Here is a 27,003-nt window from a genome sequence, read left to right as displayed (position 1 = left end):
GATGCTTGTCTGTAAAATGCCAGCGGAGGAGCCTGATAACCAGGCAACAAAGGCTCCGGCTGCTCGCTGGTGCAGCACAGCGGAACGACTCATTAAGCCCGGATCGTCGCGGGCTTTTTATATGCAACGTCTCCAGAAATGAGCCATGAACAATTACACCCCCCCCTTTTTTTCTTCTCTCAGATGTTTTCCAGCAGAGGCTAATAAACAAAGACGTACCGCGCTCTTTTCTCAACAATGGTGACAAATGTCCATATTCGTCTCCCCTTTGTTGTCCCCGCTCTTTGCTCCTTCACCGGCGGGACACAGTGACGGGCTTGTTTCTGCCGGGGTTACCCATGACCCCTTTTCTCTGCACAGGGGTTAAGGAAACATCACGCCGTGATAAATCCCAGAACATTCCAGGAGTATTTGACATCACGCCTGTTTGTTTGATCAAGTGCGTCGTGGGCTTCTTTTGAGATGAGGACCCGCGTCTTTCTCACCACCAGAGTATTGTCAGTATCTCCGGTAGCCTGTAATGGCCTTTGAGGACGTGTGTGTGTGTGCCAGTAAAGGTTGTTGAAGGGTTTGTGTGCATGTTGTTGTGGTTTAAAGACAGTTAAACTCACACTAGGACGCCTGACGCCCGTGCGTGTGTGAGGTGGGTCTGCTGCCGCCGGCTCTTCAGGTATTTGAGGAGGAAACCAAACAGAAACGATTGTCTTTCTTAAGTCTTTGTGGTTTTAAGTGAAATTAGCCCCTATATGAAACCGCTTATTCCTGCACGTCCAGAGCCTCTGTGGGGTTCAGGGTCTGGTCAGGACCCCCACAGCGTGGCGGGTCAGGGCCGTCGCGCTCCTCTCGGGGTCAGTCGTCCTCCTCTTTATTACTCGTATGAGCGGAGGCGACGCTGGAGGTTTGCACTATCGAAGGTGACAACTGTTTACGACGCCGCACCACCTCCTGCACCAGCGGGGCTTCGGTTTCAGATAGGGCTGAGAGCACACACACACACACACACACGCACACACACACACACACACACACACACACACACACACACACACACACACACACACCGAGCAGCCAACGTGTTTCCTATTAGCTTCCTCGCTCTGCTCTGTATGACTTGAGATGCAACCCTGAGGTTTCAAATCCCACCAGATCGCCCCCCAAACCTCCCAAACTTAATTGGCCAGGACGGGGTTTTTTTACCTGTCTTGGGTGATTCGAGTTGAAGGTCGTGGCGTGCTGGTGCAGTGTGTCGTTTTCGGAGGGAGGAACATGTCTTTTTATTTTCTGGAAGGGCGCTTCTGTGTGAATCCCTGTTTGGTTCATTGTGTCATGGATAAATGTAGGTAAAACAGGACGTCCCTGACAAGGTTCAGGATCTCCGGAATCCTAATAAAACATGCCTAGTTTTGATTTAGCAGCTGTAATTCTGTCACCCAACAGCATTTGTTTCCATATTCCTTCTCTTATATGAGCTGCTTTTATCAGATTCTGACTCTAATTGGCCCACTGGGGTATTATGACAGTTATGTTGTTTATTGAAGCAAAGTCCTCTGATCTGATCTCTCTCTCGGGGTTTTAAAAGTCCTTGAAAAGTTTTGTGCCTTTGGTCTGAATTGAAACACCAATCACACTTAATCACACTCCGGGTCCAGGCCTCGGCTCATGTTTCTTCACTGATCTGCATTACACGCTCGGCTTTATTAGACTTGACAGATACGTTTGCACAGGTTCTGAGGACGAGTCAGAATTAGATTTGTGAAATATATTTTTGAAGCGGAAGAATCTCCAGCGGTCATTGTGTTGAATTATTGATGGAGTCCAAGACCACCAGGTCAATTCTAGTCCCACTCAATATGCAGAGTGGTTCTAGTAATTCAGCCACGGCTGACAGCTGCGTCGGCACAGCCAAACTTTTTATAAGGTCCAAATCTGTTTTAAGCTAATAGAATAAATGCTACATTTATTGTCACACACCTTGCGTCTGTTCTTATCTTAAGTTCTTGTCAGGTTATCAGCAGTGACGCTCAAACAGCACCAGGATTGTGGCGAGTTTGTGGCTGTAAATTCTAAAATTTCCCTTTTTATAACACCTGTAATTAGGATTTTAAGATTTTTACTATTATTTTGAATCAGAAAAACGCAGAATGACGGATTTGGTTTAATATTTCTTTATTGTGATTTGAGTATTATCACTGAAATAAAAGATGCTTTGGGTTTAAACACATTGACAACATAGACGACGACACTCAATCCGTGTTTATTAAGAATATGTTAGAAGCTGCCTCAAAAGAAAATACAGTTAGTTCCTACTGTGGTGCAATGCACGCTTTTATTTAGAACACTTAAATTGTCCGATTGTGTGTCTTTTAGTTCATGATGATGAAGAAATCTTGGAATTTAAAAGCCATTTAAACAGTAGTTCAATTGTAAAAACAAAATATATGTAAACACTAATTAAAAAAAACGTATAGATTAATAATGAACCCAGGATAAACATTGATTTCATGTTTTTGACGACACCTGAAATCAAACACGTCATATGAAATAGAAGTTGCGCAACTTGGCCGGGGCTGAAGTTGCGTTGCGGAGTGCAGGGTTGGGTTCTGATCGGAAACACATGTTCTGGTAGGTTCTGGTCTGTCCTGGGTGGGTGCACGGACACATCATGCACCAGTGGAAATGAAACGGGGGGGGGTTGACACCAGCGGCTGGTAGCCTGAGCGGGACAGTTTCAGGACTTGTGCAACACGAAGAGAGCAGCTCATGCTGAAACCTCACAGTTGGGGGGGGGGTTACTGACGCGTTTACACACATTTATTATCAGCCGTCAAATGCACACCACCATAAAAAAAAAGATTATAAACACTATAAAAATAGAACAGTAATTTTCAGAAGACATATCTGAGTATAAAGTAGCTTAAATATAGTGTAAAATATCAAAAATATCTGACAAATATCATTCGGATACTTGAAAAGACAAAGTTTTTTGTGCGGCGGCGTTTAGTTAAACTGCTCTAATGCAGATTTACCTACTTTAAGTACAATAGGAAGATTAACTATCACTAAACATAAAATTCCCACCGTTTGAGGTTCTGGAGTCTGTAATGTATTGCAATATTTGGTTGACCTGATATGTTTAACTCATCGTGACCCTGACAGGCGTCATGTGACCAACTCGCCGATCAGAGGTGGTACGGCACCAAAGATCGGCGCTTCTTTACTTGCATTGTGTCTCAGCGTCCTGGCGTTCCCGGCCGGCACCGACCGGTCGCTGCTTGGGACGTGTTGGACTGGGTCTGCCCCTCCCCCACCCCAAGTCCAGCGGGGGGAAAAAACCCTTCACATTAGAGCCTGAAACGTCACCTCATGTTTCAGAACGCCAGTGTGTTAAGAGTTAAAAGTAGACTTTATTCTGTTTGTCTCTCTAAATATAAAATACAACTTCTCATGTTTCCGTGGCAACAAATTCCTCTGAGGAAGCGTATGGGAATTCCACAGCAGCTCACATTTACAGGAAGTGATGGTGGATCACCCACAAGGCTTTGTTTGTCGCACAGAAACGCACCTACCGGTTCATGTTAGTCCATGTGCACGCGCACACACACACACACATGCACATCTTAAAGGGAAGCTGCACATGCTGCTAATATGTGGAGGTGTACGCAGGGGTAGCGTGTGGTGAGATCGGCTGGTGGTGCTGGGAGTGGTGCTGGTTCTGACCCGGAGAGGCACAGGCAGCGTGTTCACATACATCCATAAGCAGTGACTGGGGGTGGGGGGGGGGGTTGGGGTGTACAGGTTGGGCCCCGGGGACGCCCATCCTGGGATCCTGCACGTTTCCCCAGGTGTTTAATTTTTCTTGTTACGTCTCCTGTTTTTCTTCACCCTGGAGAGAAACGTAATGGCGGACGTTAGCCGATACGCCAAAAACAGAGCTGCGGACGTGGGCGATGGAGTCCAGACTGTCATCATGAGTCCGCTTAAACAGGACGGACGAAAACAATAACTGCCACGAGGTTACGATGTGTGACAGATGCTTGAAAATACCGAATCTAAACACGTCCAGTGTTGATGATGCGTTCAAGAGCAGAGGTGCGTTCAAGAGCAGAGGTGCACCAGCGTGTTACCCGCTCAATAAAAATAGGAATAGCGTTTTTTGTTTTTTTTTTGTTGGATGCTAGCTAATGTTAACGCCCCACGGGGATGAAAAAGGACATTTGAAAGGTACAATAATGACTGATGTTGACACTGATCATCTCTTGACTCTGGTCGTGTCTGGAGCTGCCGACGCACATTAGCTGTTTCACAGATCATAACTCGTCTGCCTCAGGGTTCAGAGAGCAAATGTCAGCAGGGAACTAGCGAACGAAAGCGGTCTGTTTCTTCTGCATACAGGAAATCAGGGGTTTTCTTTCTTTTCTTACTTGTTAATGGCGTTCTTTAGGTACTGCTGCAGCCACTTGGTCTCGGGGTTGATGCACACCTCCCTGTTGTTCTTCAGCTTGGCACTGCAAAGAGAAGAAATCAGAATTTCAGCTTCTTTTCTTTCCTTTCTATCTTAGCATTTGCAGCTCAGCCACCCAACTAGAGAAGAAGAAAGACTATTTCCAGCACAACCAGCAGGAGAGAAGTTTCACTATTTACACTTGACTTTGAGAGGCCATTGAATGCAACATAACCCAACCAATCAATACCATTTAGCATGAAATTATTACATTTATTGATTATATTAATGGTGGGACTTGAATTCCTATATCTTGTCGATGCAAAGCTTTAACTTTTCACCCAAACAAGTCAAATTTATTCTGAACGGCCGATGCTCGAACGCCGTCCTCAGAAACACGTCCACTAAGCCATAAATGCTTCAGCCTCCTCTGGTTCGCCTCAGCGGCGTCTCACATCGCCGATAACGTTGCACCACGCGACTCATAAAGCTGTCTCGGCATCACACGGCCCACGCGCTGTTTGGACTGGGAGACCGGTCCAGCGGTGCTGGTTTTCTTTAAAGGTTGGGTGTGATCGCCGCCCCCGAATGGATGATGGCGGAACGAAAAGGCTCTTTTTCAGGACTATTTAAGCAGACGTCCGTGGCGAAACCGCCCTTTTTAAATCTGCCCCCCCCCCCCCCAAACATGTGGCTCTCACACCTCGGTGGCGAAAGGTCACGTAAAAGAGTCAACAGCTTGAGAGGTGTCTCCTCGCTGCTCCTCTTTCTCCTCCTTCCAAACCCCCCCCCACCACCTCAGCTTCTCCGCTGGTCCCTGATTCAACCCCGTCGGCCACACCGCCTCCTCCTCGCCGCCTCCTCCTCGCCCCGCTTTGTTGCCCACACACGAGCAAATGGCTCCGGAACTTAAAAGAACAACACGGGAGCAACGATCCGGGCATCAGCTCCAAATCCCTCAAGCTAACATGCGAGTCAGGAGGCCATCCAGCTCCGTAACAGGATCCCTGTTTGCTCTTCCTCCAGGGATGTCCCCCGTCTTCCCCTCCTCTCTGATTTTATTGGGGGGGTAAGGGGGGGGGTCGCCCTCTTGTTTTGATGTGCCCCTCTTCATCCTGTTTATCTGTCTGCTTGTCTGGATGACCAACCGAGGGCCTAAAACCTAATTGACTTGGCAGGAATTTAGAGGGCCGGAGTTCCACAAGCAGCAGGTAGTAATTACTTCACAGCAAGTTAATACCAACAGCATGCTGGGACGGGCGGCGGCGGGGGTGGGTGGGTGGTGCGAGGGCACACGGCAGGACGCCGGGGGGGGGGGGGGGGGGGGGGGGGTTTAGAGTTACTGCCGTCTTTCATGCCTCTCGATTGAGATATCAGAGGGGCTCTGCCGGCTCCTCGCCTGCTCCTCTAGAGTTTCTGGAAGGAGGTCACCCCGCCGTCCCCACCAGAGCGCCACGCGTCCTCTACGCCCCCCCCCCCCCCATTCATTCACACATCGGGGCTCCGTTTGGCAGGGGCGCTGCAGCCTGTCAGACTGTTGCTCTGCCTGTTTTCTGTTGCAGATAAATGAACGAGGCCGCTAACGTGTTCCAGACCGCGGCCATCAGGCTCGCTAGCGACGGCGCTTCTTAGCTGATAAGAGAAAGAAAAGTAGCAGGTTTGACCTTTAATTATTGCTTCCTCTGCACAGCCGAGACGGCTGTTACCACTCTCCCTTTGGGTGGTTTCCAGCTTCTCATCAGGGGAAGAATAGAAGGACGTCAAAACCACAATTCACACTTTAACTCGGACTAAATCACTCTGACATTTATTTATTGGCTGATGATTAAAACCCAGATTACCGAGGAAATTTAGTCCAAATCCCCTAAATTATGGAATTATTACCGTTCGCGGGCCTTTGATTGCAAGTTTTTGCTAATATATAATCACAGGAAGAATTGTTTTATTCGTAAAATACTTAATATGAGATGTGGAAAAACATTTGTTATTTATAGTAGCACATTTATTCGTCCTGTAAACTGTTAAAACTTTGCTATAAATACTGTATTAATGAGGTATTTTTTTCTGCTTTACTTACATGACCTGGAAGGGGCAGTTGGGTGTGTGGAGGAACTTGAGCTCCTTGATGGAGCGCTGAGGGACGGTGTTGAGGGTGGACCGGCACCAGCACCGCTCCACCAGGCTAATTGGCTTCGCTGCAAACAAGCAAGTGAAAAGAACCAATAAGTTCCACTGTCAGCGATGGGAAACGGATGTGGTGCTGGACATTTTTATTGCGTGTTTTCATTTTATTTTATGATGGCCAATCAAAGTTGACGGAGAAAGGTTCATTATCACGTATCTGTCGGTGTAAATTTACGTATGATCGCGATAAAGAAAGAGAAAATAAAACCTCCTCAAAGCACACGGAATTCTCTGAACGTGTTCATTAAAAAGAGATTAGCCATTTTTATGAATACTTTCTCTCTCTCTCTCTCTCTCACACACACACACACACACACACACACACACACACACACACACATATATTTAAGGTTTGCACTTCTTTTCTGGCTTCTTGAATGGAGAAAGCCCTCAACCTCCGTTTCAGATGTTTGCCTCGAGTATGAGGGAACACTCGTCGGCCTCTGTGAGAATCACTTGGAGTGCATTCTTAAAATGATTACAAATCACCCCTGCGGCTCCGCGGAGGCTTGAGAGCGGCCGGACGGCCTCAAACACACCCAAAGCGACCGCCAACCAAACGTTGCGAGGGCAGATTGTAGCTTCAAAGGATGCAGATACTTATATATATATATATATAATAATATTTAAAACATGAATCTGTTTCAGCTTCCTCTCAGAGGGAGGGAAACCCCCCAAAAAAGGAAAGAAACAGAGTTTTGCAACAGCGACCATGACATCACTGTTGCATCCATATTCTGGAGCGATGAAGACAGATCCGACCAGGACGAGGCGCACACGGAGGGGCCAAGACGTCTTTGTTCTGAGGTTTAACCACCAAATGGTTAAACCCTCGGTAATATCAGCCTAATGATTCACACAGGCTCCTTTCACATGCTAACGAGGATCATTATGCAGCCGGCAGCACCGGGGCCAGAACCGCTATCACCAGCACGCTGTTTATCCCTAATTAGAAACTAATTAAAAGAAAGCAAAGGGCAAAGGCAAATACACACATTTAGAGGTGACTCTTTAATATGCAAGCGGGGGTCTCACTGGGGCCAAAACAACAAGCTGTGCATAACGCAGGACGGGCGACGCAACACCCCAGCTGCTCCCGGGAGGAAGATTAATCCGGGCCGGGCAGCACGTCGGACACCTCTGACCCGAAGAACGGCTCTTTTAGCAGGAGGAATAAATAGCAGGAGTCAATGCAAAAGGTCGCTGGCAGCAGAATATTCAGATTATAAGCCTGTTTTATCGTGCTGGTCATTGTAAGGAGTGTTATCGCACTGCACTCGCTTGATTTTCTGATTTTTGATCCCAGAATTTGAGCCTAAGAAACAATAAATTGGACTTTCGACTGCTGAATTTCAATGGAAAGCGAGCGTGCAGAACGTGAGGCGACTTCACTTCTTTGCCCGGCGGATGACAGAAATGTTAAATCATAAACCATCTCATTTAAAAAGGCCACTAAAATGAAAAGATCCTCAACATTCAGCCAAACCGAGTTCACTTTTAACCCTGAGATCATCAGGCAGAAACCCGGACGGCCCTGGACTCACCGCTGGAGGTGGGGGCGCGCGTGGACACGGCCAGCAGGACCATCAGTGGCAGCAGTTTGACGTCCATGACGGTGGTGCTGCAGGAGCGCTCGCTCTCTCTCTGAGGGGCTCTGGTACGATCCAGGGACAAGACTGACCGCAGGCTGGAGTCTGAGCTGAGGTTAGGCTGCAGCCGGGAAAGAGAGAGAGAGGGAGGGAGGGAGTCCCACTTTCTCAGGAGGGCGGGTGGGGGGTCCCAGCAGGAGGAGACGGGAGGGGGGGCAGGAGAGACTTCCTCCTTTGTAAATGGGCTGGCTGGGAATCAAGGAGAAAGTCTGAAGGGAGTTCCCGTTCTGTTGTTATTGTTCTCTCTATTCTGCTTATTGCCTTTCCTTTTCTGTCCTCACTCTCGTTTGGGTCACTTCACCTCTGTTTCATCCTTTTCTCACCTTTCTTTCCCTCCTTTTTTCCTCCACTCCCTCAGCTTTTTTTAGATCATCTGTGGGATTCGGGGGACAAACCCTTTGTCAAACGGACGTTAAAAAATGTCAGGCCTCATCAACCTAAACGAGCTTTTCGAGTTTGCGGCTCCCGTTTTAACGCAACGACCATCAAATAAATGTAAACGTTACCATCACTTAGCGAATGCGTGTCCGTGCTCGTGTTTCTCTCGGCTCTTACGGGGTCGGCTGCCTTCAAACCAGCCGCTGGTAAACCGACACTGCTCTTCCTGCCCGACCCTGAGATGCTTCAGTCCCACCTGCATCACCACCCTCACCTGCAGGCCCAGAAACCAGCAGCGGCAGCCGGAAACCCACTGAGGCCTCGCACAGCTTCTCTATCTATGCAGGATCGCACCAAGAACTTTGGTCTCGGTTGGATGTTCTGTAACAGGTCCAAACATGCATCATTTGTTTATTTGAATAACAAGGATAAATGTTATTCCGAGACACAGCTTTCTAACCAGTTTTCCCCCCCATTTCCCCGGTAAACGTCCGTTTTCCAGTAGGACGTGTGCTTTAATGACAGCTAAAAAGAACCAGATTTGTTTTTCTCTCTGACAGAATCTGATATTTTCCAGCCCTCCTCCATCTCAGGGTAATTTTAACGCCAAAAACGTAGGTCAGGAGAAACAACGGTGCAAGAAAATAGAAACCAGAACGTGCTTAAATACTCTTTAACACGAGAGTCTGCTGTGGTATAACCTGAAGAACTATCAGTCATCAATAGTTGTGGACTAAGATGTAATAAAGTAGACACTTCATTGACGTTTTTCATGTTCAAATAAATAGCCGAAGTCTCCCATGCAACAGCAATTCCCGATGTTTAGATCTCTGAAGGATCTCCACTTTACTGTGTTTGTCCAGCAGTCCCAGCCTGCTGCTGAGTTTTATTTTATGGCATCACCACGGATGAAAGGTCACCCTCCAGTGCACTGAGATAAACGTCCGTTGGCCCAATCAGAGCCGGGGCTGCGCCAGAGATGTGCCACAAGACGTAGATTCATTAACATGTGAGGACGTTATCAGATGTCTGATCATTAAAGGGAGAGTGATGAGTTCAGGAGTTGAGTTTACAGTTACTGTATAAAAGGTGGAGTGGGTGTGTGTGTGTGTGTTCTTGATACATACTGAGGACAAAAATGCTCATTCTATAAGCAATGTGAGGACCTTTTTTGGAAATGGGCACATTTTCATTTTGCTTGGTCTTCACAACTTCACAGGACTGTTTGAGGGTTAAAATGTGGATGAAAGGTGGAGGTTAGAGTTGGGTTTAGGTTTGAATCAGGGGTAAAGTGAGGGGGTTCGTTGTGATGTTAGGGTAAGGACCTGGGAAAACATTGTTAAGTCCTCGCAAAGATACTAGGACAAGAATGTGAGTGTGTTTGTCTGTGTGTGCTTTTGTGTGTTTAAGGCCATCTGTTGGCAACAGTAATGTGTTAATAGATAAGATACACACACACACACACACACACACACACACACCCGGATGCGGAAAGAGACAGAAAGAAAGGCTACTTTAAAAAAGTTTACAGGAATGGGTGAAATGGTTATTTGTTCATTTAAAATTGGTCCCAAAATCTTTAAAAAAAACAACCCATTACCCTGTTATCGGGAGTCTGGCAACACATCTAGAAACAAAGAAACAGTGATTAGAGGCCACATTTGAATAAAAGCTGCGAGAATTCCTCATTCGGTGCCGTGAATTCCATATCCTCCATCAACAGATACAGTGAGACTCTGATGATAAAGACATTTCCATCTGAATGAATGTCTGCTCTTTAGGTACAAACCTCCTGAATGTGTCTGAAGTTTTCCAGCTCTCCTTGGCTGTCAGTTATGAGAGAAAGGGATACTGGGTGACCAGAAATCCAGTTTACTTTGTCTGTGCGGGAGAATCTGGCATGACACCAAATCCCACTCAATAGATGCTTTTCCCAACAAAGAGCCAAAATGGCCGCCTCCTCCTCCTCTTTACATCCCACTCGACAAGCATCTCCTCCTTTATATATTTGCAAAGAGCAGAGTTTCTATCTGACCTTGTTGCCACGGTTTCAGCTCCCGTATGGGACAGGACATGTGTTTAGTTTATATATTATGGGGTGCTGAGAATAGAGAGGGCGGGCCAGTGTGCTGGTTCCCTTTGATGCTCCATTCAAGTGTCTGAGACGTGTGTTTTTTTTTGGACATTTGTCTCTTCTTTTCAGACTCCTCCAGCCAGGAGGAGCCCATACGGCGGGATGGCCGCCATCTAATTCAGGAATCTGGACGGGATGTACCATGAGCACCCTGTCGCCACGCCAACAAATGCCACCAATACCTGTGAAAATATCTTTCATTTATACCGGAGGCAGCGGAGGTTCTTTATTTGCTCGTAACAAACAGAAAAGACGACAATGAAAAGACAAAAGACGTTTAGGAGCACAGACCTCCAGCGTCGTTAAATCTGCCCAGATGAGCTCATCACTTCTGTTTCAGTCTGTCTTTCCAGATGTTCGCTGTTTTTTGTTTTTAAAGATCAGCCTAATCAGGGAATGGATCCCGTTGGACATTAGAACCAGCCTGATCGGGGACTCTGGCCAAGCAGTCGCGTTTCCTGAAGGCTCACAAATTCATGTCGTAGAAATAAAGCCGATGGTTTTGAACGCCTGACTCGGTAGGTGGGCATTACGACGGGCGAATGAGCAGGAACCGGGCCGAGGAACACGTCTCCCGTTGCGTTCTCCAGACAGAACCAGCATGCCTCATCTATCTGCTATGACGAGGCCAACTGAGAATCCTTGGCCGGGTTCGACGTTCCGTTTCTGATTGAGGAACGCGTCTGAACACGACGACGCGGATTTTAGAGGCAGAAAACGGCGCCAGGAGAGAGCAGCAGATAAATCGAAAGCAGGTTCCGCGGAAGAGAATTAGGGAACATATCAGTCGTAAGCTCTTCGGCCTTGGCGAACGAAGGTCGCCGTGGCTCACGCACGTCCTTCGGCTCCCGCTCTGATAGCAACAACTCTACAAATAGCGGCCCTTTGTTGAAAATGTAGCTCCGCTCTGCTCGGAGACCGTCGGCCACGTTGAACCGGCGCAGTCAGATGTGAAAAGATGCTTTGAGATGTAAATTCCTTGGACAGCTTAACGGGGTGCACGTCTGCGCGGGAACAAATGAGTTGGCTTTGGCACGCACCCGGAGATAACTTTTCCTTAAAGGCCGCGCACGTCGACGCTCTTTCAGCACCTCCAACAGCTCGGTGGAACGCAGCCCGGGCCGGGGGCCACGCAGAGGTGAGCCCCCCCCCCAGCACACCCAGCAGCAGGAGTCTTCCTCTGGCCAGAAATCAGGGGGTGGCAGGTGGAAGCTGTTTTTGATAGTGTACCCACAACGGAAGAGTCGTCTGGCTCGTGGGTTCGAGGTGGCCGAGCCTTTTGAATGTGAGGAGGGGGGGGGGGGCAGTTTAACGCAGATGCAGAGTCGTCACAGTGTGTGTGTGGGTGTGTGTGTGTGTGCTTGTTTTGGGTGGTAAACCTCCATCCAGCTCCACCCGCTCTCTTTATTCAAAATAAAATGGATTCAAATCTCAACCCCCCCCCACCACCACTCCGCTCTTAATCGCCCCGAGCATCAGATTTCGGGGTTTAGAAGCGGCACATCTGATATCACATCTGTAAAACATCAGAGTTTATTTGCTGGCTCAATCTCAGCCTCTTAGATAAACACTGATTATTACGCCGTCCTCCTCAGCGCTTTCGACGGCCATTCCGCTTGTCTGCGCTGTCACCCTTCATCTCCTTGACTGTTTTCTTTCGCCTGTGTGCTTCTTTGCGTCTTCCAAAATTACCAGTCATTTCTTCAGTCTGCCCCCCCCCCCCCCCCCCCAGCAGCCTTGTTTTCCTGCTCTGTTTCCCCATCGGTGAGAAACCCCAGCGGTGCCACTGTTACAGTAGATGATGGAGGAAGAGGAACACGCCACCAGTCCACGTCCAGACTGGTTTTCAATGGGGGGGGGGTAATCCCGCCATTTTTAGTTCGGCAGTTCAGCCCTTCATCTTCTGGGTCTGAGCTCTTAAAACGTCCCCACTCTTCCAGCCACACTTCTCACATGTAGACGTCGGAGTTTAAAAGCACCATCCAGCCTCACACCCACTCCTTCACTTCCTACACCTCCATCAACCCCCCCCCCCCCCCCCCCCCCGACCAGACATCCCGCTTCCCAGCGTTGAAGAGCCAGATTTGCCATAAACCCGTGATTATAACCAATAACATGGCAGTGCTGTTTTATGACCAGCTCCTGCGATACGATACCATTAATCACTTTGAATCGGGTTTACGGACGGTTTGTTTAGTCTGTTCATGTTTATCGCCTTGAAATTTCTACTCAATCCTTTTGTAATTAATGATAAAGACTTACAATGTTATATCCAACCCCTCCTGATCTACTAAGATACATATTTTTATGGCAATGAGCCCCAAAACCGGTACATCACAAACTATTCTTGGGTTGTTTTATTTTACAGTGGAACCTTTAAACCCTTCCTCTTATCATAATTTTATGACCCGTCTGTGGAAACGTGACGGGACGTTTTTCTCCTTCCCCTTTGGACAAGCGGAGAATTTTCCTCGGCCCTTTGAATCTGGTGGCCGATGGTTCCCAGATGTGACGAGACACATCGTTGTCACTCACCTCTGTCACAAACGGGCCAGATTTAAGTCCATCATTAGGCTCCTTCCGGCAATTATTCCCAGAGATATGTGTGTGAACGTTGTGATCTTTAGCACAGACGTGGGAGCTTTTCACTTTATTATGTTAAAGTCCTTCTGTTCCAGTGTTTCGTGTCATATTTTAAAAGCCCCAGCTAAAATTCTGCCTTTTGTCTCTCGTTAGAATGAAGAACGATATTTTTAATTACTTTTAAATGTCAATTGTCCGTGTTTTATTCTATTGGGATCCAAAGCTAACTATAATTGTCATTGTGTTGGACAATTCCCATCTTTGTATTTTTTTTTTTTTACTCTTCAGTGCACACGAGTGGAATGAGATGCACGAAGCATGACGAGAGCTTTTTGCCGTGTTTGCTCTTTCATTGCTTTATCTTTAGTAATGCTAGATTGGTCCACTATTGAGCCATGAAGGGACACACAAAGAGGGAAAAGAAAAAACTTCCAAAGTGTTTGGAAGCTCAGCCACCCAGACTGATCTTCACCTTCACGAATCAATAAAACGAAAGGCCAGAGTCCCGCTGGGAGGCCGGCAGACGTTAACACTTCGGCACTGCTTTTATTGATCAGACGCTCATCTGTGCGGCTTTTAGCGACCCGCTAGCATTGTGCAGGGAGGGGGGGCTAAAAGAGAAATGTGCTTGTTTAACCAACACAGAGGCGCACACATGAATTCCATCCTCCATTCTCACCTCTTCATCCACACAACACTTATCCTGAAAGATGCCAATGGAGTAGAGGGTCTCACTGAGGCGTCTTTGAAGTGTTTGGGGGTTAGGGTCTTCAGACAGACACACACACACACACACACAGGCACACACACACAGACCTTTGGTGCCAGGCTTTGGGCTGAAGACTCTCGTGAATAGAAAAGCAGATGGTTGAGGGATGGTTCAATTGAAACCGAGGAAGAAAGGAAAAAGAGTGAAAGGACAGATTCTGAGGAGGGACAAGATTAGTTGCCTAAAGAGACGGACAGGTTAGTGTGTTTATGTCGATTGTCAGCATGTTTCATCTGAGGAGCCTCATAAAAGAATCCTAATCAGACATATGGAAGAGCCACGAAGAGCGCTCCTACGTCTGCGGGCCACACACACGTCCCAGACACACACACCGGCCCCTGGGGACATCCCAGTTTACTACCCAGATTCAGTCAATCAGGCCACGAACCAGTACACAACAACTGACTTCCACCTCCAAATGTCATCATCTGTTACATTCAGGAAGAAACCCTCAGCAGGACCAGGCTCACATTGAAGTGTGACACAATCGAAATGTAAAATATAAAGTTCTCGCTCTTTCTATGGAGCCAACCTGAACATTATGTCCAGAAACCTGAACATTAGATTGATTAAAGACTCGTAGGTGAAAGCTAAGAACAACCAATTAAGTTTAAGCTCATTTATAAGACTTACTAAACACAGGAACATATTATGCATAATTAATTGATTTTTAAAAACAAAAATGCTGCTTTTCCAAACCCAAACATCGGAGGGAGAAAAGCAGTACTGATTTTTTTTTTTTTTTTTTTTTAATTTAGCAATACTGGCAAAATATTTGAGATGTCTCTGTGCGGCTCTGAAGTGGACGAAACATTCTTGAGGAGAGAAGGGCAGCTGGTTTGTTGTCTCGTCTTCAAACAAATCAACACTCACCGCGTGGTCTCGACCTTCTGTCGACAGCTCAGATCACCAGAGTGGACACGAGGGGGGAGAAGGTGGGTGCAGGTCAACCCCCAGGACGGTGATTCAGAATTCATTACAGGAAATTAAGTTATTTTTACAGCTCCAATAAAAGAAGACCAACTATAAGTAGGTCTTTAGATAATAATAATAATAATAATAATAATGTAATTAGGTGAGGAAAACTCATAAAATGAGGTTTCATTTGAGATTTTGGGGAGAATTTAAAGGAAAACCCTCTGAAAACCAGCATCTTTCAGCAGCTTCTCCACAGATCCTGCTTCCGTCAGCGCCTGAAAACCTTCGGAAGTATCCGTGTGTCTAAGGAGTGTTTGCAGAAAAGGGAGGCAGCTACTCAGGTGTTCTTACGCGGGCGCCTACATGCCGCCGCCTGCAGAAGCAGCGAGCGTGACAATCTGGCCCACATTATCACCACTCTGTCCACAATCAGGAGGCACTTAACAGTGCAAGACAATCACCACCGGGTTCACCAGGTCGCCATATCAACCGTGCAACAGCGGACAAAAGGCATGCGCGGCGCACACGGGGGCTGCCTGGAGGGAGATCACATGGTCCAGCTGAAAGCAGCTGATTATAAATGAAGCTCTGTTGCTGCTCTTGTTTAAATCCTACAATTGCATGTAGATGTCATCCATCTGCACGGCTCCGCTGGTCCCTCTCTGTCCCAGAAGGTTTTAAAAGTGTGTTCAGCTGTGTGAGTACCAGAACAAGAAGAAGAATCTTTTATTCCTAAAGAAAAGCACCATGTGGTTATTGATTGTGATTATTGTGCGAACAGCTGACAAATCATCCAGTGAGGCGTTTTGAACGCTTCCACCTGAGCACCAGGTAGGGGACCTGTCTCCCAGGTGGGGGACCTGTCTCCCAGGTGGGGGGCCGTCCTGGGCGGCCGAAAAGGCCAGACGGAGGCGAGCTCGGCAGGGCGCCACCGCGCACTTTACTGTTTATTTACAGTCCCATTTAACAAGCTTTAGGATTCATCAGCCAATGCTAACTGCCTTTATGGGACCAAATATTTATATAACTGTTCAGACCTCTGGCCTCTGGCAAGGAAACACACACACACACACACACACACACAGTGACGTAATCTCACATTCATCAGTAGCTAATCTCAGGTGTCCCGCTTTGAGGTGTTTAGAGGCCACATGCTCATAATGAGAAATTGCTCCTGTGTGTGTGTGTGTGTGTGTGTGTGTGTGTGTGTGTGCGTGCGTGTGTGTGTGTGTGGGTGTGTGTGTGAACAACAAAGTGAAAGGGCGGCAGGAATGTGTGAGATGGATGAGGAGTAAAAATGCAGCAGGGAGCAGCTGCAGTGAGAGTGAGATGGAGCGACGCAGTGAGGGAGTGATGATGCTGCTGTCCTCACCCGTGATCTGCCGAACTGCTTCCCATTAACAGCCCTCTCCGCTCCTCGGACCGGACCAAACTCCGGCCACGGTGCCTCTGTCGCGACTCATTTTCACTTTTATTGGCTTTGTTGAATGATAACTCCCGTTTTTCCACGGGTCACACTTTATTGCACACTCGCTACCAGTCGCCCCAGCAGCTGACGCAGTCGTCTCCACAGAACCATTCACACCTGAGTTTCTCCACAGTTCCGGGAACTAAACCGCGCAACACCTGTCCGCCACAATCAGGACCATCCCTTACACCTGGGACTGTCTCCCCAGCCATCAGTGTGATCTCACACACCTGTTTCCTAAGAGATTTAAACCCCAGCTTTACACATGTGTGCTGCCAGTTGATCTGTGCCAGTTAGGAGGGGTGTTTGGGGTAGTTATGGTCAGAACTGAGCAAGTGAAGCAGTTTCGGGCCCATGCCTGCATGTAGCCATGTCACAGCCATGATGGGGGTGACTGCCGAACCAAAAATGCCCTGGGGACAATGTGGACATGGACAGAGTTGTCTGACTCAGCTCGTCCTGTAGACACGAGTTCACGTGGGTCTCAAGTGGAATGTTGCTCTGTTGATTTGACCAGGGCTGTTGCTTGATCTCCTCCAGAACCCCGTCTCTCTAACTCTGTTGGGGCTTCACGATCCTTTAATAACTGTCCACTTTATGGCCTAAATTATGACGCTCGGGGGTCAATCCACTTAGCACCAATCTCCGCTCCATCACTTCCTCTTTCATCTGACGATCACGAGGGCCTGAACGCTCTCGCTTTGTTTGATTTAACAGATATCTGATCGAGTTTTAAAGGATTTCCCCTCAACAGATGCCCCCTAATCAGCGGCCTTTCCCTGATTACACCCTGAAGCTACCACCTGCCTGGTCGATTTAAATCCATTTGGAGTAAATTGTTATCATCTCCCGTGGCCAAAAACACTCTGACACGGCTATAAAGTCTGTTTAAATCAGCCAACACACAGATCTGGTTCAAGACAAATGTGACAGTAACATAAACAGGACATTTCTCAGATTCTCTTAAGTTTGTTTTAATCAGCGGTGCTCTTCAAACTTTGTGGTGGATTCGCTGATTTATATGGTTAAAAATGCTGCTATGGGGTCATTATGCTTAGACACCAGCTGTGCTGGAGAGAACCCAAAACATTACGATGGAAATATGCTGCCAGCGTGGATTTCACATGGCCAAAATCAGCTAGCTGCACCAAAATCACACACTGGCAATTAGCTTCAATAAAAAAAATGAGCAAAGCCTCGTTAAATAGTCCAAGATAGCGTCAAAATCAGCCAAATATAAAAACGGTCATTGTAACAATCAAACGCACTGACAGGTAAAATATTAACGTACGTTCCCGGAAAATGGGAGCAGTTAAAAATACAGATGCTAGGAAAACGCTGGGTTTCTTTTTTAAACAAAAAAAAAAACAATGGTTGGGAAATGAACTCCACAAATACCTTCGGTCCCCAGGCCTGCACTTCCTACTTAAATGCAGCCTTTTATTCCCCAAACGGTTAATGCTTGCCATTCCAGAGGGGGGGAAACACGCAGTCAAATAAAAACCAAATGGAAACGACTCAATCAAAGTGTCAATCTGCTTGAGTTTGGGCTCAGTGTTGGGAGTCTGCTCATGCCTCCGTGTCACCAGGATTAAGGGGGTTGTTGGCATGTGGAGGCTGGACTCCTATAGTCCATACGGTCTGTTGTTTTCCTCCAAAATAAAAGCCAGCTGAAGCCCCCCCAACAGGAGCCTCCTCCCACTTCCTGTCTGATTACAGCCATTACTGCTATTGTAGATCCCTGATAACTCAATAGATTCACCTGCCAAAAACAACCGCAGCCATACTTTAGGAGTCCGTTTAAGGCTTAATCGGATCAGTCGATCGGCATTAAATGTGCCATTTACAACATGTGCAGGTTCGCAGCCCCGAGGACGAAACTGCAAAACGACACAGGCGGTTTTCCGACCCAGAGGGTTCCCCCGACCACAGAACCGAATAAATCCTGAGAAACCTTTCGAAAGGTTTTAAAAATTCCATGATGTTTCCCCAATTGGCTTGTTTACGATGAGTTTGGAGAAATGTCCAGGAAAACCAGAAACATCCTCTTTTTCCCTCCTTTCTGTTCTTTTAAAACCCCTCGGACAAACGGACATCCATCATTCAAAAGAACCGTCCGTCCGTCTGAGCGCTGACCTCTGAATGAGCCCGCTGATGCCGAGGCCTCTAATGAACGGCCGGGAACGTCTCGAGCTGCACCGAGGTCCAAAGGCCAGCCGAGGCCTCCCTCCATCCACTCTTTAATGATTAATCTTCCCGTTTCCTCTGTTTCTAAACTCTCCGCGTCTCAAAAAAAACCCACTCCGTCCATCTGGAGTAGCACTCTGAGGACAGTCTTCGGTGTCCAGGGGTCACGCCGTGACCTCCTTCCCGTTAAAAGGTTAACATGAAAGAATTGGCAGTGCTTTGTTCTTCGGGTAAAACTCCTGTAGGATCCAGTTGAGAGTGGATCCAGTTAAGAAAACGAGCCGTGTGACACATCTGCTGCAGTGTTTTAGGAAAGCGGCTCCCTCTGAGCGGGAGAGGGACAGGACCTGCGTCCACAGGCACGAGGGTCCTGTTTTGGAATTCTCTGCCTCTCGACTCGTCCACCTCCGTCAGATTGTTTCAAACGAGCAAAGCAGATACTTCATGAAGTGTCGGCCATTACTGTTCTCTGCTGGGAAACCACAGCAGGGCCCGGAGCCGAGTTCTGACAGCTGACTCGGGCCGGTCCGGTGTTGGTTTGGGCAGATTGTCATGTTGAACGTCTGCAGCAGTCATTGCTTTAACACGTTTGGTGTCCCCCCCCCCCCTCACTGGGAACAGGCTGGACTGCCTGCAGCGATTCTGATCGACTGGACCTTAACTGAGCTGAACAGTTTTCCGAGCGGAGTTCTCTCTGTTGGACCACTTACAGAACGTCCTGTCACGTTCTAAACACTGGCCACTGGCTCTCCAACTGCTAATTCTCTGTCGGTTTCCAGTCCTCTTGCTCTATCGCCCCTCTTCGTCACGACTGACCGATTTTCTCCCATCACCGGCCTGACGTGTCACAGAGCAGCTCTGATTGGTGTAGATAGTGAGAGTTGGTGACCCTCCGTCTCCCTCCGTCCCCCCCCCCCCCCCCCCACACACACACACACACACACACGGGCCATAAAGCACGACAGACGACGTTTTTAGATCCGAGTCCCTGGTCCACTTGGAAAGAGCAAAGGGTCAGACCTGGGGAACGCCAACGTTTAGAGAAAGTGTCGACGCGGGTTTATCACGGATTTAGCTGGATGGACGACTGGATCCATTACTGAGGTGACAACAAAGCTAGAAGTGGTTATTTTATTTAAAAATCTTGATTTTAACACTTAAAACCTGTTAAAAAGTAAACATTGGCTGTGGTTTGGGAAGCATTCCCGCTCCCGCTGATGCCGAACCTCGGGTTGATTCCGGGGAAACAAAGATGTCCGGCGGCGGATTCGGATTCTAAACAGATGTGGACCTAAGTGAAGTGCAGGCAGCGCTGGGTCGCCCACAGAGGGCCTGATCAGAAACAATCACCTCTTGCTGTGTCTCACATGCAGCCAATAAACCACAGACGTGTCTCACTTCAACACTTTAGCATCGCTCCACACTCTCGCCTCCAGCGGAGACACACAGCCATGAAATAAATAGTCCCTACGCGGACGCTAACGTGCTTTACTCCATCCTGGGAGAAGGATGGAGCACTTGGACGCTGAATCATGGCTCTGCTAAAAACAAAGACAATGATAATAAAGAAAAAGGTCTTCTGCTCTTCAGAGAACAGAGAATTGTCCTCCTCCAGTGGACGCAGTAACAGCTAATCATCATTCAATCATGTCAGGCCTCCCACGGAGCCGCGTGTTGATCCATAAAGGCCTGAGAGCTTGTCTATTTTGGGCCGGAGCGAGACGACAGATGGGTTTTTGATTGCGGCGTGCGTCTAATTTTAAGGGATATTTTTAAAAAATAACAATTGGGTTCATTAAAGCGGAATTTTTCAGGGTTTTACGTGTGAAATGTTCTGTTTAAAAGACGGATATCTCGCCTGTTGTGGTGTAAGGAGGACAGATGTTGATTTAGCTGCGACCCCTCAATCCGTCTCGTAAACCCGTGAAACTGAACCCAGACGCGGCTCTTGTGGATGTCTGTGGCCGCATCCGACCGCCCGCTTTAAACCCGTTAGCTTAAACGACGTCGCTTGTGTCGTCCTGGACCAGGAGCGGAGCAGATAGCGACCCCCCCCGATCACAGTCCTTCATGTTTCAGGGTTCGATTCTCAGCCCGGGACACAAAAAGCTCAAGGGAGATGGGTCAAGATGACGTAAGTGGACCTGTTTTGGACGAGCACGGGGAGATGGATGGGTCTTTGTAGTGCGTGTTTACTTTCATGACATTGAGCCAGTATTTAAAAACACGGCTGCGCATTTTCCCTGTTCGGAGGCCTTTTTGGTATGTGCTCTGTACGTGAATGTATGGAGCTCCTGAATTACCCTCCTGATAAAACAGATCCCCAAGAGTCTTTAATGTCGCTCCAGGAAAACGTCTTTTTCCGCCTCCCTCCGTTGCTTTATGATGTTTAGATTTGTGACTCTAGCGTCAAACAACCGTCGAAACCATGAAATGAAAAATTTAGCTTGAAAATAGCCACGTGGGAAACGGAATACGTCCCTTTTTTCTGAATTATTTAACACTGACGACGGATTGACAACACGTTTAAATGTAAAGGTGGAATTATGGGGTGTCAGGATGGTCAGCAGGCGCCAAAAATGTTGACTTAACAGGAAGAACCCTTGAGCAGGACCTGCAGGTCCTTCTTAGCATCTTCTCTGTACAAAGTTTAGGGGGGAAATGAGGATTTTGGAGCTTTTAAGCTACTCCTGGGGTGTCCAGGCTTAAACCTTACAAAGCGGAAAAGTAACAAACTCAAGTTTCTGCACCAGAGCCATAAAACCCGTAGAAGAGTCGTTTGACACTTCCAGATGATGACTTCATTAAAAAAGTTACTGCGGTGGACGCAGCAATGTTACAGCGTATATTTCTTTTTTAGTGGATTCTCAGGGAAGAGCATGAGCCAGGGGGGGGGGGGGGGGGGGGGGGGGTTGGAAGATGAGTTAGAGGGCTTCTGAACCACCAGCAGCAACTTTATTGGTCACCCATAAACCTCCGATGATCCTCAGGATCACAGGTTACCCATAAAATGGTGTTTAAGCACATCCAGGAATGTTCTGAGCCAGAGGCTAGGTAGGTAAAAGAACACCGCCAGGGCCGTCGAGTTTACGACACCCCCAACCCCCATAAAAGCTGACAAGCTTTTAGCTGTCTCGGGGGACGCTGAAGACACTTTTCCTGTTGATCGGAATAGGGAATTCCTGGCTTTAGTGAACCAGAACAAGTGGGATCAATGCTTCTCTGGCGCTAAACCAATGAGCGGAGGAAGTGGGTGAGCTGGGGGGGGGGGGGGGGGGGTGTCGGGATGAGGAGAGGAAGAGGCCCTGCGTCTTCCTCTTCATACATGGCTGCACAACAGTGGGCCAGGCTCAGCGAGGTCAAGGTTTTGTGTTAATTCCACAAAACCGAGATTCCCGTTTGGATAAATCAGACTTGTTACTTGGTGATTTAAACTTGTTATCTGGATCGTCTCCTTGGCGGCGGGGAGTTTTTTTATGGAAGCCAGGGGAGAAAGACCAACCGACCGGTGTACGAAAATGATTTATTTGCCTCTTTCTTTTTCCTGCGAGGAAACCTGATACGCAGAATAAAATACGCACTTTGGCCGCATTGTCTGTCCAAATTCCAGACAGCACTTGAAGCTTTCATTGATAGGAATCAGGAGTTTCTCTCCAAACTGGGCCAGTTTGGGTCGTGGCAGGAGGAAAAGCAGCTGCAGGTTCTCCGGGACTCCTGGGAAAAACACCCAAACTGCCTTTATCGGACCTTTTTAAGAAGATCTACATAAATGTAGGGTTGAGACAAGCTAACCTGCCTTCGAGCTAATGGTCGTCGGCGCTGCGCGGTCAAAAGACCCTTCCTGAAACGGTCCCTTCACCAAGAAACGGAGGTTTTATTACGATACGACACCACACAGAGAAAATAGAGCCACATGTTGTTTATTGTTCTATAAAATCCACATGAACGAGTCACCGGAACCAGATGGATCGCTGTGCAAACACCCCAGAGAGCCACGAGTGTGACATTCATTTCCCGACGGTTAAAAACGCGGAGCGCCGTTTCAGGCAGTTTGGCCTCAGATGTTGGGACCTGCAGCCTCCACGGAGAGAGTTGGAGATGTTTGCCAGCACGTCGGGTGGGGAGGCAGCGTTCCAGGGAGACTGAAAGAGAAGCCTGCCGGTGCTGACGGACGTGGCGCAGAGCAGGGGGGGTGAGGGGGGGGGGCAGGAGATCGGTGTGAGCGCGGATTAAATGGAGCTGGAGAAATATCAAGCAGCAGAAATGGGGAAGATTTCAACAGGAGGAGCGTAGAGCCAGATGTTAATACCCGGGGGGGTGGTCAGGTGCCCCCCGGGGCTCCATTAGATGAACAAAATAAGAGTCCGCTGGTCGACCCAGGGATGCTTTGGCCCCCTCTGGATGAGCTCTTCTGTCGCCCAGTACAGTCGCAGGGCGCTAACCGTCAAGACCTGCTAGCATCACGCTCGTTTTAGCATCAGTTTGATTCCCGACGCTGTTAAATCGCTTTCCAAGCGGGGAGGCTGGGATTGGCCGCAGAACGACTCGAGAAAACAGCGCGTTTGGTTCCTAAGTGTTGGTCAATACCTCATTTCCTCTTACCACTCACCTCTGACCCCCTACAGCGCTCTGCACGGCAATTTACTCTCTGGGCTCTAAGCCCCACACGGATTCAGGGCTGGTGGGGGGGGGGGGGGGGGGAACTGCAGTTCCAATGAGGTCAGAGGTGAAGTTTGTCCCCCTTAATGGAAAGTTCTCCCTTCACAACGTTCTCGATTCCCCCGACTGGAACTCGTGTTAATCTAAAGTGTGTTTAGAGCAGAAAATGGAGCGAAGCCGCACCGACCGCTGATGTCACGGCTGGAGTGGAGGCGCTCATGGGAGTCATGTGCCTCTCAGCTATAGCTCATAATAGTGGTAACGAGGCCGTACTCTCGAGGATTAAGCCGCTAAATAAACCTTCATTTGTGTCTTTATTGTGTTGTCGTATGTTATTGCTGTACCAAGCCCACAGCTTCCTACACAAACGACAATAAACATGTTTTTGAAGCGATATTTGGGTCTTGTGGAGACTCAAAGGGGGTCCTGAAAGGGGGTTAGTGGACACCAGCCCGAAGCGTTGGGTTAAGTTTCAATATTTCCTGTAACAAGTAAATAGCTGCCAAATCCGCACCGCACTCCAGTGCCTGCGAACGTCCCTCTGAATTTTATAAAACGGCAGATGGTTCCGAGCGGTTTTGATTACTCGTCTCTGAAGAAAAGAGGAGGAATGAAATTAGTTTCCCTGTTGATCAGGAAAGACTGTCAAAAAGGATTCAGTGAGGCTCTGCTCCAGGTTTTTCCCTTCACGTTACAAGCCGAATGTAATTTAAACTCTGCTCAGCAACACGCCAAAACCTACAGTGAGAGGAGGTGGAAAACATTCCATATGGTGGGAACGCCATCCAAACGAGGGTCTCCGCAAAACAGGCGTTCGCAAATCCACCGGTTTTCCGGGATGAGGATCCGGACGGACTCCATTCTCCTTCGGTTCCCAATGAAAAAGGTGAAGCCTGTTTATCTGAGGAGGAACGATCCAAGACGCTGGTCTTAATGGGAACGCCGCGGTCCAGTTTACGCCGCTCCGTGGCTCTCATATGGAAGCGATTGGGCCGTGACAACCTGCTACGGCAGCGGGTCCATTTATCATGGTTTATAGCCCCCGATCGTTGTCAGATACTGGCTTTTGGGGGGGGGGTTCTGCTCAGCCTTGAAGGAGATTAGCAGGAGATTTAAACGGCAAAGTGGAGATTAAAGGCTGCTATTGAGCTCCGCTGCTTTGATCCCCCTCCCCCGCTTTGATAATCGTCCACTTTTGAAGACGTTCTCTATCGACGGGATCGGAACACGTGAGCGCCACACGGAAACGGGGCCCTCCGAGCTCTTTATTTGCCCAGCGGGGGTCACCGTCGTGACCCGAACCAGGCGAGCGGACCTGCGGAACACCTCCGCATTGACCAGCCGGAGATCCCAATCTGCCGGTTCTGCATTAGCTGCGGCAAAGCCAAATAAATGAGTTAAACCTGGTCCCGAAGCCCAGATCTGTGTATTTACCCGGAGGGTGCCAGCCCCCCCCCCCCCCCCCCCGCCGGCTGTCGTCAGCTCGGTCTGATTTACGATCAGATTAGATCTCATCTGCTGCAGAGGTCTCGCTCCTCTCCCCGCACGCCGACTCCTGCGCACGCTTAACGGCGAGGCCCATCCTGCCTGGGTTGGTTCCCCCACATCTAGATGCTTTTGTTTCTGCCTAAAGGGGGGGGGGGGCAGGTGTTGGAGCTTTTCTGCAGCGTCAGATCGCTTGTGTAAGCTGTGAATTTACACTTGCGGTGGTCTGAACACTGACTGCTTCCAAGAGGATGGAGGAAAAGTTCTGGGAATACTGGGATGAGACGTTTAACATTGTTCGGAGGCATCGCCAACGTTTGGCAGCAATAAACGAAGGTTTTAGATGAGCAAACGGGTTAATTAAAGTGTTTTTTTAAAAAAGATTTGTCTTTAAAGGGAGACCAGGGTGGGTCGTGTCCTTTCTATTGAACGGTTCTTATCGTGATGCGTTTGAGTACTCGGTCGTTTTCTCCAAATTAGCTCTGCGGTTTTATAAGTCAAGCAATTCATGTGATTTAAGAAGAGAGAAAGCAGAGCTGGAGGCAGACGCTCGTTTATCTAAGCTAACAGCCTGACCCTGAGTCCAGCCGGCACATTAGAACAAAAAAATAATAACTCCCTGAACACTGCAAATTTAATTTATGCTAGCTGTTGGAACGCCTTGTGCTAATTTATTTAGCAACTTTTAAAAGACTTGGAAAGAAAACAACTGGCTCAGGCCTCTGGCGTGGGGGGTTGGGGGTCTGAGGGGGGGTCCTGTTGGCTCCTTAATCAGGGAAAAAAAAAAATGAATTGAATTCAATCAAATTAATCGTTGCGGGCCCTTTGATTTGCTAGGTGTTTTATTTCATTGTTGAGACCACACAGGCGTGTGTGTGTGTGTGTGTGTGTGTGTGTGTGTGTGCGCGCGTTCCCCAGCGAGGGCAGGAAACGTCTCTCCATTGCCGCGCTGGCGAGGCTGTTTCTTTTCTACGGTGGCGGTACGGAACTCCGCAGCCTCATAAGACCGACCTGAAAACGTGCACGTGGACTGACGTGCACCCCACACAGGCCCTGTCTGTGCTCCAGCATCAGCGACGGTTCTGTATCCACGGCAACGCCCTGGACCGGAGCTTCTCGGCGAAGGCGACTGTCACCCTGACCTGATCGCCAGGCGTTCACGCACTCCTCATCCCATTTTTCCCTCTCAACCCAAAGCTGGTGTGATTCCATCTCCAGAAACGACAAATTCCACGTTGCATAAATAATTCGGATCGCCGGAGGGCGTCGCCTTCCATCGGGCTTTTGCTGTTTATTTAGTTTGAGGAGCTGTGAGGGATAATTCCGCCGTAAGTGCTGCTCGTTTCATTTGGGCCGAGGAGTTTATGGACGTCTTAACGAGTGTTGGTGAAGAGCTCAGCTGGTTTCCATTTTTCTGTCATCGCCGCTTTGCGTCTGAGCGCAAACGTCTGGAGCGCGCGGTGAAATCCACACCGCCGCCTCCTGCCCTCCCCCTGTGAAGGATGCAAGATGTTCGGAGCGTGGAGGATGTTGCGGTCTGCCGGCGTCTCTCCGGCAACGGCATGATTCTGTGCAGAGCCCCTTAGTGTGTGTGTGTGTGTGTGTGTGTAAACGTGGATTCGCTGGAGGTCACCTGGGGTCATGAGGTGTTCGACTCTCACTCCGTCTCAGGTGTGAAGCTCCTTTGACTCTTCTGTAATAGAGCGTAAAATAATAACACCCCCCCCCCCCCCCCCCACTGGGGTTGAAGCCCTCAGTTTCCACGGCGACGGGCAGCATTCAGGGCGGGGCGGAACACAATGTTTGGGTCAACACTTATGAGGTGGAGCGTGAGCGGACTGGGAGAGAGCCCGTTAGCGGGCGGCTCAAGTGCGCCTGAAAGACGTGGTGGGAGCGAAGCACTTGAGCGGCGAGGAGGCGTTTGCGTCCCGCCGAGGCACCTTCTTCAGCGCCTTTAACCTTTCGCCCGCTTTCCAAACAAACGCCCGGCGCCGAGTGTGTCATGGCGAGGTCGCGCGGCGGTTCTTGTTGCAGCGACGCGTTGAAGGAGCGTCGTCGGGGCCAAACCAAACCTGCGCGGATTTATGGCGACGCCATTGCGCAGATAAATCTGCCTCGTGTGCACCGTCTGGCGAGCCCACACGCGGT

At 48.7% G+C, this 27,003-nt stretch overlaps 1 protein-coding gene across 1 annotated transcript; it reads right to left on the bottom strand.

Moving 5' to 3' along the window:
- Positions 1-2,149: 2,149 nt before the first annotated feature.
- On the bottom strand, positions 2,150-8,348 carry cxcl12b (chemokine (C-X-C motif) ligand 12b (stromal cell-derived factor 1)). Its single transcript, XM_003971936.3, has 4 exons — positions 8,170-8,348; positions 6,519-6,636; positions 4,422-4,505; positions 2,150-3,883 (listed from the first exon to the last, which is right to left on the bottom strand). The coding sequence occupies exons 1-4, from the start codon at positions 8,234-8,236 to the stop codon at positions 3,847-3,849; spliced, it is 306 nt and encodes a 101-aa protein (XP_003971985.1). The 5' UTR covers positions 8,237-8,348; the 3' UTR covers positions 2,150-3,846.
- Positions 8,349-27,003: the final 18,655 nt, after the last annotated feature.

Source organism: Takifugu rubripes, chromosome 17 (assembly GCF_901000725.2).
Source record: "Takifugu rubripes chromosome 17, fTakRub1.2, whole genome shotgun sequence".
In the NCBI taxonomy this organism is placed as follows: Eukaryota; Metazoa; Chordata; class Actinopteri; order Tetraodontiformes; family Tetraodontidae; genus Takifugu; species Takifugu rubripes.
Note: the sequence above shows the minus strand (reverse complement) of the source record. Positions and strands in the feature narration are given on the sequence as shown.

Excerpts from the sequence above, each read along its gene's own strand:
- cxcl12b (XM_003971936.3), bottom strand. The coding sequence starts at position 8,236 with ATGGACGTCAAACTGCTGCCACTGATGGTCCTGCTGGCCGTGTCCACG. Across the intron at positions 6,637-8,169 it reads GCGCGCCCCCACCTCCAGCG|CGAAGCCAATTAGCCTGGTG; the intron begins GTGAGTCCAGGG and ends GCTTGTTTGCAG. Across the intron at positions 4,506-6,518 it reads AACTGCCCCTTCCAGGTCAT|TGCCAAGCTGAAGAACAACA; the intron begins GTAAGTAAAGCA and ends TTCTCTTTGCAG.